This window comes from Lynx canadensis, chromosome B2 (assembly GCF_007474595.2).
Source record: "Lynx canadensis isolate LIC74 chromosome B2, mLynCan4.pri.v2, whole genome shotgun sequence".
NCBI lineage: Eukaryota > Metazoa > Chordata > Mammalia > Carnivora > Felidae > Lynx > Lynx canadensis.
The window spans coordinates 74,312,579-74,325,706 of record NC_044307.1 but is presented as its reverse complement, the minus strand read 5'-3'; the positions used below and the strand labels follow the sequence as shown (position 1 = coordinate 74,325,706).

Here is a 13,128-nt window from a genome sequence, read left to right as displayed (position 1 = left end):
AAGAACTACATTACATATCATCCACATGTCTTAAAATTATGTTTGTTTTCATTGCAAAGGGGCATATATTTATTACATTAAAATGTAAACAAAATTAAACTGAGGCACTCAATAGGTATCAGTTGAAGTATTCAGGATAATTAACTTAGAACCAATTATCATAAGCTCATTTTTTTTTAGCACTGGTGATACTTTAGACCATTTTAGTTTTTAAAAGTGATCGATAACGAACTTAGCAATATCTAGTTCTACACCCAGCTTCTGTGTCAGTAAGTGTTCTTAGGTTGTAAGCCACAGATATCAACTTTGGCAAACTTAAGGGAAAGGGAAACTATTAGAGGGTTATTAGAATTCCTCAGACTTAGTTGAAAGACTTGAGAACCAGGCTTAGAAACAGGTAAGACCCACAGTTGCCCCAGAGAGCTTAGAAGCAAGAATTAGAAGACTTGTACAGTATCTCACTGAAGTTACTGGAATGAATGGATTCCAACAACTATTTTCAGGTGGTTTTTTTTTTTGTTTTTTTTTTTTTTGTTTGTTTTTTTGTTTTTTTCCTTTCTGCTCAAGATTAAAATTCAAGGCTGGGTAGGTATCTGATTATTCTAATTTAGGCCTTAATCCTTCTTGCCAAGGGGATAGCAGGATACCTAGTTTTGCTGCATTGTATTCACAAAAAGTGGTACTTCCACAAAAGGAAATTGGGAAGCTAATATAATCCTTCTAAAATAGTAAAGCAAGTCTTGTTGTTGTTTTTTTTTCCACCCTTCTTTCAGATCGAGGAGCATGCGATACAAGATCTGTTGGTTTTCTATGAGGCATTTGGAAACCCTGATGAGTTTGTCATTATTGAAAGGACACCACAGGGACCATTAGCAGTACCTATGTGGAATAAGCATGGATGCTAATTTGCTGTGGAGTTGAAATGCATTTTTTCAGAAATCATGATTGTTATAAAGAAAAGCTGTGGAAAAGAGTTCTTACAATTTGGTAACATCATTCTAGATAGAATAAGAAAGGATATAATTACTGAAGTTTAGGTATTTAATGTTTGTATGATTAAAAACAAATGCCACAGAATTGTGATTTTAGTAACTTTATGTAAAAATGAGAGGAAAAACTTACTGGTTAAGATTAAGTAGAATTATTTCTTCTGAACAATCTTAAAAAATACGAGTGATTGAAGTGTAAAATTTAAGAGTGAGGCATTAAAAATAAGTTTCCATGAGAATTTGAGATAAATAAGTAGATTTTGCCAAATGTCTGTTGTCACTCTTCTTTTTTTATGTGATATTGATGAGCTTAAAGTAGGAGCATCAGCCATTATTTCTGATCCATTAATGGCCAAAATTTGTATTCGCTACAGTAGTTGTTTCCATTCTTGGGTCTTTTTTGATCAGGCTATCATGTTCTAGGTCTGTTTAAAGCTTAGACTGCTCGAATGCCATAGTTTTTCAATTTGTACAGCACATTCTGCATTAAACTACAGAGTCCAGTGAGAAAAGAATATGATTACTATTCTGAAATGTAGTCCAAGATAATGGTTCCTTTATAAAATTTGGAGCCATTGTGGGTTGTTTTTTGGTGGGGAGGGGAAACCTTATAAAAGCCTGATTGTGAGAGAATCAGTTTCTCAAAATGTTAAAATTTTCCAAAATAAATGCTTAATTATACATATAAGAATTGAATAGTTTTGAAGACCCTTTACAATATTATATAATCAGAAGTTCTCTGAGCCTGAGTTATATAAATAGACATAAACATTGTTTCTTTACAGTATGCTATTTGTTTTTGAGTGGTTAAAATTTTTAAAAACAAATGTTAAATGTGTGCTCTAGTAAACTAGACAGATTGGGAAGGTTAATCTTCTAGTTTCTGAAACATAATCGTAGGGGGACATAGAGGCAAGTCACTGCTGTAATTCAGTTGATGGAAATATGGCTGAAATTAACTTAATACTTGAGATTTAGCTCACCGAAAACAGTAAATTTGTAAGCAAATGTGCAATAAAAAATAATCGATCTATTTTACTGCTAATGTGTCTTTGATATACTATATTGACATCTACCATAGGAGGAATTATTAATTATTCCACCTGATATACAATAGATGTAATAAGTTGATGTTGTATATTCACTCCTTGATTGCTTAAAATAAGGCGGTTTTCCTAAGATGCATCTGTGAACAGTTTTATGTTTGACTACATTGAAAAAAATGGATTTTATATTGAAGCTGCAGTAAAGAGGCCTTCTGAAGTAATGGATTTATTTCATTCGAAGCTCTTTATTGGCATCTTTAACATTTAAAGATGCTATAAAGGGATGGTTTTCATGGTGTACTCCACGTTGCCTATAGGAAGCACCATAAAGGATCTTTGTTGGATGGGATGTGAAGGAAGGACAAAGGCTGACTGAGTCTGTGGAGCTTCAGACCTTTACGAACCTCCATCAGAGCACTGGACTGTATGGCCCATTTGGTATTATAAGGTATTATATGAAATTTCATTGGGAAAAAGAGTTCTTTTGCTAATAAAATGAAAGAGAAGCACTACTATGCACTATAACTCTGTAAACAATTCCGTGAAAATAGTAACCTAATACTTTACCACCAAAAAGCCCAGGAAAGTGAAAGGCTTTTTTTTTCCCCTAAAATAATATTCTGCCTATAATAATTCATCTTTAATCCCTTGACTTTAAGACCTAATAGTGAAGAAAATCTAGAAATTGACAATTTAAAGGATCAGGGGATGGAGAGGTTTTTAAGGTGGACCAAAACAATCCTAGAACTCTTTAGCCTGGAAAGGTGATGGTTATGTGGAGGTGGGGGTATAAAATAAGAATATCCTGAAAACTTGCAGAGTTGACAGCTCTACCAGTCAAGTAAAGTCAAATATTTTGACAAAATACTAGGATTTGGGACCTCTCAAAGTTCAGAAGAGATAGCTTTTAAAACAAATTTAAGACTTCTCTACTATATAGAAATGACAGAGACAGTTGAGAAATATTGCTAGTTAATATCTAAGTTGGTTCTGTAACTCTTTTGGAGGTTGGGGTATATGTGTTTGCTCATAAGGGTGTTAATAGCTGTTTCATAAAATTTTAGATCTGAAGAAGCCTAATAGGCTAACCCTGCAGATTCTATTTGATAAACTGAAGAAAATGAATTCCAGAGAAAGTGACTAATGAGAATGAGGTCTTCTTTCAGTCCGATTCCCCTACAGCTGTGCCTCTTAGAAATTGCTAATTGTCTGTAACAATTTAACCAAGACTGAGAAAATATAAAAAAGCACTTAGTAAAGATAAATGTAATCCAGAAAGAAGCTTTCCAGAATTCTCAATTTAAGAGAGGTTTTCAGAACAAACTACAACAACCTTCTACCAAGGAATTGGGACAAGTGATCCAAGATTTATGGTAATGCTTATGTGTATCTTTTTTGCCTGAAGTGATGATGCTCAGTTATGTAAGATACCAGAACTAGCTGGTTTTTCCTATCCACATGACCATCAAACTAGATCTTTAAGACCTTATGTATTGTATTTTCTTACATGTCATCTCTCTACTTGGCTGGCATTTCATTTGTGTCAAAACTGAATTCTTGACACCCCCAAACTTCCTGATCTTTTCTATTTCCTTATCTCTCAATTTGTCATTCTTCTAAGTCATTTGGGCTGAACTCTTGGATTCTACTTTCTCTATTTCCCCATTTGACCCCTACATTTATCAGTTGTCCAATTCCTATTGATTCTGTCTCTGCAATATCTTTTATTTAATCTTTTCCATTTCATTCTTACTACTACTGCATTTTATGTCCTTTTTTTCTTTACAAAAATTCTCAAACCTTTTGGTCTCAGGACCAAAGGTTTATACTGATAAAAATTATTGAGAATTCCAAAGAGCTTTTGTTTATGTGTTACATCTATTTGTATTTAATGCATTCAAAGTCAAAACTGTAAAAATTCAATTCCTTTAAAAACCAGAAACCATCATATGTAAACATAAATAACATTTTTAATGAGAATATTTTTATAAAACAAAATTAGTAAGGACATTGGAATCATTTTCTGTTTTTACATATAAAAATATATGACTCAGTATTTCAGGTTTAGGTCTTTGTTGCCTGGTTTGATCTGCTTCTGCATTCAATCTGTTGCAATGTCACTTGTCATATAGCATCTGGAAACTTGAGAGATCGAGACAGAAAAAGGCAAATGACATGTTATGAAAATCGTTTTGATCTAACTCCTCCTGAAAGGTTAAGAATGTGGTTAAGAACCACTGCTTTAGTCTTTAGCTGCTACCCCTTTCTCCATCTGCCTTGTCCAACCCAATACACTTATTAATTCCCAAACTAATAGCCCCAGAGCATAGGTCTTGTTTCTGCTTTGAAAACTTAAGTCACTCCCTTTACACTTCAAGTAAGTGCATATTTCCTTGGTTTGGCCTTCCAATGATGTTTTTTTCCCCCAATCTCTACATGTGGTGGTAGAGCCAAACTTGACCTGATATTTCTCCCAAATAGATTTTGCTTTGTTCATGCAGATCTCTGCCTAAATTTTTCTTTCTCTTCACCTGTTGAAATTCTCTTTATCCATGATTAACACAACCCAGATTCTGCTTCTTTATAAACTCTTTCCTGTTTTTTTTTCCTCCCCATACTCCACCAAAAGAAAAACAAAAGATAGTATATACATGGATTAACTGTGTTCCCATTTCCTTTTAACACTTTATACTTTTTAGGGTATTTGCCATATTTTGCCATTATTTTTGTCTTTCTATTAGTCTTTATCTTTCACTAAACTACTTATACTTTGAAGGCACAGACTAGGCATTCTAATCTTTCTTGTTCAAGATTTATTTAAAATCTTGAACCGTAACACAGATAAGTGCACAACACAAAAATATTCAGCTCAGTGATTTACCAGTAGTCAAGAAATGCACCATTAACAGCACCTCAAAAGAGGCATTGGATTTGGTTTACTAATACTTGATTGAGGTTTTTTGCTTCTATAATTCATGAGGGATATTGGTCTGTGGTTTTCATTTCTTTTGTTATCTTATTCTGGCTTTAGAATCCATGTAATAATGGCCTCATAAAATGAGTTGAGAAGTATTCCTTCCTCTGTTTTCTGGAACTGTTTACAAATGATTGGTATTTCTTACTTAAATCTTTGCTAGAATTAACAAGTGAAGTTAACTGGATGTAGGCTTTTCTTTGTGGGAAGATCTTTAATTATTAATTGAGTTTTCTATTTCTCTACATGTTACAGGCCTACTGAGATTTTTATTTAAATCTTGAGTAGGTTTCAATAATTTATGTCTCTAGGACTTTATCTAAATCTAGTTTGTTGGCACAAAGTTCTTCACAGTATTTTAATCCTTTTAATTTCTGTAAGGTTGCTGGTGAGGTCTCCATTTTCATTCTCAATTTTGGTAGTCTTTGTTTTCTTTTTTTCCTTGATCATACTAATTTTGTCAATCTATTCAAAGAATCAACTTTGGGATTCATTGATCTTTTCCTGTGTTTTTTTCCATTGGTTTTAATCTTGGTCTTCATTTTTTCACTTTTTCTGCTTGCTTTAGCTTTAATTCACTGCTATTTTTCTAGATGTTTAAGCCTAGCTTATTGATTTAATATCTTTTTTCCAAATATAGGCATTTAGAGCTATAAATTTACCATTTAGCACTGTTTAACGTACATTCCACAGATTTTTATATGTTGTATTTTCATTTTCATTCAGTTCAAAGTATTTTCTAATTTCCTTTTGATTTTTTTGAACCATGGATTATTTAAAAGTATATTAATTTCAAAATATTTGAGAATTTCTCTATCCTTTAGTTTTGTTAAATTTGGAGAACCTATTTTGTATTGTTTCAAACCTTTTAAATTTGTTGAAATGTATTTTATCATCTAACACATGTAGAATCTTGGAGATTATTCCATGTGTTAATGAGAATATGACTGAATTGATACCAACATCTTATGAAATGGCAGTTTACAGAACTTTGTTTTCTATGTTGAAGAATGAACTTGTTACCTAAATAAAGGACAAGAATAGGTGAAGATCAAAAGGTTTGGACCGTGCTGGATATTATCTCTTTGCACCTCAGATCCATTCTCTGTTCTTCTCTCTACTATTCTGTCTTACGAGGTTGAAGTCTAGAACTTTATCAACCAGCTCATTTTCCTTCTGGATTTTGATAACTTTAGGCAGTTTGGAGCACCAATATAATATTGGCATATTGACAAGAGGAAAGAGAATGAACCTTTATTTTTTTTTCCTGTCTCCACCTCCATGGTGTTGCTATGGGTTACGCTCCTCACCAGAATGTCATAGCTGCCATGAGGCAGCTTGCTCCAATGGGGCAGTCTCTCTCCAAATTCTGGGAGGTGTTGTTTCCTGTTACTGATTCAGATTTAGGAACTCCAAAGGACCATCTCTGATTGATTATAGCTCACGTTACTACAGCGTGCATTGTAGTTTTTCTACATCCTGCCCATACTTTTATAGTTTATTAATAATTTGCCCAAGTTGAGAATGCTACCTGTTCCCTGTTGGGACTCTTAATTTAGAGATGATTCAGTAATGAAAAGCATGTAGAGGTTTTGGTGCAAGGATATATTATCTAGAAATTTGGCAGTGAATAAGTAAATGCATGAGAAAAATGGTAGTTGGCGCACTTGTTTTGTGTTTTTAAAAACAAAGCTCTACTCATCAAGAAGGCAAAAGGAAGCAGTGCATACAGAGATTGGAGATGCTGGGCGTAGAGGAAATAATTGCAGAATGGAGATGAAGAGGGAATTGAGTACAAAGTAAAATTTATTGGAGAGAAATGTTATTTATTTTTCTCTTAAACTGAGGGGGAAATTTTAGTATAATCATAGGGCAGTGGTTCTCAGTTTGATCTCCAGATCGGCAGTATCAAAACTACTGGGAACTTGCAAGAAATGCAAATTATTGAGCTCTACTCCAGTTCTACTGAATCTGAAACTTGGAGTGGAACCCTGCAATCTGTGTTTTAACAGGCTTTCCAGGGGATGCTGATGCATGCTAAAATTTAAAAAAACCACAGTATAGGGGCCATTTTGAGGTGAAAGAAAAGGGAAGATATGCTTGGCTTGATAATCTATAGAGTTATTTTTCATAGTACAAAGAAGGCTGGTAACTGGAAGAGAGTGGCAAACATACTTGCTATAGAAACTTAAAAGCTTAAATTTTGTTTATCACCAAATGGAGGGCTTTTTACTAATTGATAGCAAGAGGGGAATATGTATAAATTGCTTACAATTCTCTTTTAATTTCAAATACTTAGTATACTTTAAAAAAAGATTTTGAATTTTCTTAAGTGCCCTAAAATCCACTTACTAGTCCTAATTATAACTTGCCATAAAGAAAATAAAAGTTTTTCCAAAGATCATCCAGACAGGAAATCAAAGAAATAATGGCCTTAAATGGCATGTTAAACCAATGGACTTAACAGTTAATATACTAAACATTCCAGGGGTGGCTTAGTTGGTTAAGCACCCAACTTCGGCTCAGGTCATGATCTCACAGTTCATGGGTTCAAGCCCCGTGTCGGGTTCTGTGCTGACAGCTCAGAGCCTGAAGCCTGCTTCAGATTCTCTCTTTCCCCCTCAGCCCCTCCCCCACTCATGCAGTCTGTCTCTCAAAAATGAATAACCGTTAAAAAAATAAGATATACTGAGCATTCCATCCAGAAACAACAGAATATACATTTTTCTCAAGTGTACATGGAACATTTTCCAGGATAGATCATGTTAGGCCACTAAGCAAGTCTTAATAAATTTAAGAAGATTGAAATCATATCAAGCATCGTTTCTGACCAAAATGGTATAAACTAGAAGTCAATCACAGAAAGAAAGTTAGAAAATTCAGAAATATGTGGAGATTAAACAATATGCTACTGAACAACCAATGGGTCAAAAAAGTCAAAAGAGAAATCAAAAAATACCTTGGGGAAAATGATAATAATACAACATAATAAAACTTAGAGGATGCAGCGAAAGCAGTTCTCAGATTAAACTTCATAGCAATAAATGCCTATATCAAGAAACAAGGAAAAAATTCCAAACAACCTAACTTTACCCCTCAACACCTAGAGAAAGAACAAATGAAGTCCAAAATTAGTAGCAGCAAAGAAAGATCGGAATGGAAATAAATGAAATAGAAACTAAAAAGACCATTGAAAATATCAATGAGAGTAAGCTGATTTTTGAAAAGATAAATATGACAAACCTTTAGCAAGACTTCGCAAGGGAAAAAGCACACAAAATTAGAGGAGACATTATAACTAATACCACAAAAATACAAAGGATAACCTAAGTTACACATACCAACAATTTGGAAAGCCTGTAAAACATGGATAAATACCTAGAAACATGTAAGACTGAATCATAAATAGATAATCTGAACAAACTGATTATTCAGGAGATTGAATTGGCAATCAAAAACCTCCCAACAGGGGAACCTGGGTGTCTCAGTTGGGTAAGCGTCCGACTTCAGCTCAGGTTATGATCTCGAGGTTGGTGAGTTCCAGCCCACGTTGGGCTCTGTGCTGACAGTTCAGAGCCTGGAGCCTGCTTCAGATATTGTGTCTCCCTCTCTGTGGCCCTCCCCTGCTCACACTCTGTCTTTTTCAAAAATTAAAAAAAAAACAAAACAAAAAACCTCCCAACAAACAAAACTCCAGGACCAGACAGCTTTACTGGTGAATTCTACCAAACATTTAAGGGAGAATTAATAGTAGTCCTTATCAAACTCTTCTGAAAAATAAGAGGGACCACTTCCAAACTCATTTTACAAGGTCAGCATCACCCTAATACCAAAACCAGCAAGGACACCACACACAAAAAAACTAAAATTACAGGCCTGTATCCCCAGTGAACATTGATACAAAACCTTCAACAAAATACTAGCAAGTCATATTTGACAATACATTAAAAGGATCATGTGCCATGATCATGTGGGACTTATTACAGGGATGGTTCAATATCTGTAAAACAATGTGATATATCACATTAACAAAATGAAAAATAAAAATCTTTTATAGAATTTTTATAGTAGCCAAAATATGGAAATAGCCCATGTCCATTGATAGATGAATGACTAAAAAATTGTGGTTCACACACACATACTGTATGTAGAAAAAAAGTTTGCAATGATAACATGGTGATGGATATTAACTAGACCTACTGCAGTGATAATTTTGCAACATATGCAAATAATGAATTATTATGTTGTACACCTGAAACTAACATAAGTCAATTATACCTCAATGAGAAAATTTTTCCTAGTAACATTCTCTGTTAGAAAATAAAAGTTAAATGGTATATACTGAAACTGTGTGGGGAAAAATTACAAGGCCAAACTCATTTTCAGATATCCAAGACAGATCATTTCCTAAGTAATCAGGTATTTTGTGCTATAAGCTCTCCCTTTATGTGTCTTTTATACACTAATTATGTGCATATGAACTGGATACATTTTTTTTTTTTTTTAAGAGAGAGAATCTTAAGCAGGCTCCACACCCAGTGCAGAGCGCCACATGGGACTCAATCTCACCACCATGAGATCATGACCTGAGCCGAAAGAGTCAGATGCTTAACAGACTGAGCCACCCTGGTGCCCCAGAACTGGATACATTTTTAAGTTGTGAATATGAGTTTATATAATACAAGTATTTTTCAAAATATTTACAAACTTCTTTAGATATGGAGCTTGGTTTAGGATGCATTTGGAGCTCCTAAATAAGATCCTATAAATACACTCCTTTTAAAATAGATGGCATTTGAAATAGATGGCAAATATATATATAGTATTCTTTTAAAGTTAGGCTAAAGTATTAAGGGAACCTGCAATCCTTTCATGTGCATATGAAATGATAAAAGAAAGATTTGGAAGCGGTGTAAGTTGTTTTTACTTACAGACACTTTCAAGGCACAATTTAGTGTGTAGTAGGACTTCCAGTTTTAAGATGACAGAGAAAAGACATCTTCAGCCTCCTCTTCAAAATCACCTCTGAATAACAAGAAAAAGAAGCAAATACAAGCTTCACCTTTGATCAAACCAGGGGTTCTCCTTAAGACTGAATCTCAGTATAAGATGACAAAATGTGTATGAATCCCATCAAACTTAAAGCAGAATGGCCTCCACTTCTTACTTGACTGGAACTACAGAAAAGCTCTAGTTCTTGCAGATTTTCCTCTTTGCCTGGTTCCGGTTTGACCTCTTTTGGGTCCAACACACGTATCCTGAGTTTTTTAGAATTTTCTCATTTCTCAGAGTAGATTTGGTTATCTATACTGAGGAGTTTCAGGAACCATGGATTAACTGACAACTTCAGCTTTTAGCAGACTTCAGCACAGTGCTTTGTTCTTGTGGCCCAAGCCAATTCAGTATCATCAGGCTTACCTCACAATAGCATCTCATCAGCTCATCAGTCCTACTAGTCACCCCTATGTTGCAGTCCACAAAGCATGGTCTCACTTCCTGATTTTGTGTGTGGGTACCTTACCTAGTTAGCCCAGAACATTTTGTATACATAAGTTCTGGAGACCTACTTTACTGCATACCACCTATAGCAAACAGTAGTGATCTTATACTTAAAATTTGCCAAGACAGTAGATCTTCTGTTACCGCATCCCCCCCCCCCCCACACACACACACACTACAACGATGACAATGACTACTGCTGCTGCTGCTAAAGAGGGAAGGAGGAAACTTTGGGAGGTGATGGATATGTCTATGACCTTGAAGGTGGTAAAGGTGGTGATGGTTTCACAGGTATACACTTATTACCAGACTTATCAAGTTGTATACATTAAATATGTAAAGCTTTTTACATGTTAGTCATCTCAATAAAGTGGTTTAAAAACTCATTGAAATAAAGAAGAAATAGGTTGAAAGAGCTGAACATGATCGCCTTTGAGCTGGGGTCAGAGAGCAACTATTTTGGTACAAGTCTTTTTTAGCAGGGATTGACTTATAAGCTTTTCTAATTATTTTACAATAATTTAAAAATTGTAAAATTAACTGTAAACTAAAAACTACAGTAAGTAGATAGCTTTATAGAAAAGAAAGACAATTCTTGCTCAGTATAAATACTGATTTAACTTGTGTTTGATCTTAAAATCTGAGACTGTAAAACAAGTACACTGAATCTGGTTAATATGAAAGCTCTAATTATTCAGCCAAGTTTCCTTCATAAAATAAGTCCCAGTCTCCAAAGATGCACAAGTATAAAGCCTCCATCTTCATTTGCTATAGCTATCAAATATTTTAAGACAAAAATCTGTGATGGAATATAACATAAGCATTTAGATTATTTGCATATATTAAAAATTGTTTCATAGCCCTATTTTTTAGACTTGTTAAAGACTTTTGAATCCTGCTGTGATGTGTAAATGATATAGAGATAACTGTGTATTCTGATAAATTACCAAAATATACCATAAAGTTACAGCAGTAGATAAGCATATTTGAATAGACCCTTTTCTCTTTTTTTTTAAGTTTATTTATTTTGAAGGAGAGATAGCGGTGGAGGGGCAGAGAGAGAGGAGGGAGAGAGAATCCCAAGCAGGCTCCTCGCTGCTAGCACAGTGCCCAGCATGGGACTCGAACCCACAAACTGCAAGATCATGACCTGAGTTCAAGAGTCAGACGCTTAACCGACTGGCCCACCCAGTCGGTTTATTAGACCCTTTTCTAATAAACATATTAATTGCTGGGTGTTCCTATATGGTATATGAGTCGATAAAGAAAGTAACTCTAAATAAAGCAGGAAGTTAACAAAATCAGGTAAAGTTTATCAGTACCTGGGGTTGGTTTCTATTAAAGCTAAGCATTTTAAAAATTGGTTTCAGTTTTGTGTACCATTTCAGGCTAAGATTCTTCTTTGGAATCATTTTGAAGTTTGTGTTTTAAGAACATGTGAATCTTAAAAGTGTTCTAAAATTAGAAATTAGAGCTTTTTTGCAGGTGACCAGGAGTTCAAAAGTCCAAATTTTAATGTTTAATAAAAGTCTCCAAATGAAGCACTATCTTTCAGATTCATAGAAACAGATGGCGTATTAGTTTAGAATTTTTAGTTGTGAATTGTATCAAAATTTTTAGCTTAAGAATTGGAAGGGTGAGGGTTTTTTGCATTCTGTATGAACATACCTACAGTTGGTAGGTCGATAATGTTTAAACATAGATAAATGTTTAAACAGAATTACACAAAGTACATTCATCAGTTTTATTTTTCTGTTTTCATTTTATTGTGTGCCAAATAAGCAAGTTTAAAATTAGAAGGCAAAATAAAAAATTTTTTTACATCAAGTCATAAACATCAAATCAAGCTAAATTTTGCTCCAATATAGTGTATAACTTTAATGAGTAAGTCTTAAAATTCTGTGGAACATGTTCTGGAATATTACAAAAGTATATTTTGTATACTTTATGACAGAGGAAGTAGTAATATCCACCCTCACTGAAAAAAGTCATTTAATAAGATAGAAAATAAAAGCATAATTAAGTTCAATTCATAACAACTTATGCCTGACACTATTGAATGTCTTATTTTTAAACGTTTTTGAAGTATTCTATTGGTAGAAATTACAGATGGTTCTATTAAAAATAATTATTGTGTCATTGTAACTCATTTCTTCATTCCTTCCATAATATTTAGAGGATATAAAACATTGTCATTTTACTTTTAAAGTTTATTTGGAGAAAGAGAGAGCACGAGTGAGGGAGGGACAAGAAAGAGAGGGAGAGAATTCCAAGAAGGCTCTGTGCTGACAGCATAGAGCCTGACGTGGGGCCCAATCCCATGAACCATGAGATCATGACTTCAGCCGAAATCAAGAGTTGGCCTCTTAACCGACTGAGCCATCCAGGAGCCCCTAAAACTTACTGTTATTTTAATTTCAATTAATTTTTTAGAGAAAATTAGTTTATAGCTATTTATCTCTAAAGTTCTATTTGTTACCTATGTCACTGGTTTCATTTAAATCCTCTATTGTTTCTAACGTTTCTTTTAAAAAATCTAAAGTTTTTGAAACAAATTACTAACTGCATTTATCAATAAAAATAGAAAAACATGCAAGTTTTAGAACTCTAGTATTCCTTT

General features: G+C 34.0%; 1 protein-coding gene and 1 long non-coding RNA gene across 5 annotated transcripts in view; one reads left to right on the top strand and one right to left on the bottom strand.

Annotated features, from left to right (window-relative positions):
- IBTK (inhibitor of Bruton tyrosine kinase) overlaps nt 1-2,256 on the top strand; it is a 91,504-nt gene extending 89,248 nt beyond the window's left edge. For all 4 annotated transcript variants that reach the window (XM_030315896.1, XM_030315894.1, XM_030315895.1 and 1 more), the window contains exon 28: nt 774-2,256. In XM_030315896.1, the coding sequence (XP_030171756.1) occupies nt 774-905 (132 nt within the window). In that variant the 3' untranslated portion in view covers nt 906-2,256. The remainder of the gene's footprint in view (nt 1-773) is intronic.
- The window catches only part of LOC115514148, a 97,769-nt gene that overhangs the window by 25,497 nt on the left and 59,144 nt on the right, over nt 1-13,128 (bottom strand). Inside the window, exon 2 of the long non-coding RNA XR_003968889.1 lies at nt 9,945-10,034. This is a non-coding gene — a long non-coding RNA (uncharacterized LOC115514148). The remainder of the gene's footprint in view (nt 1-9,944; nt 10,035-13,128) is intronic.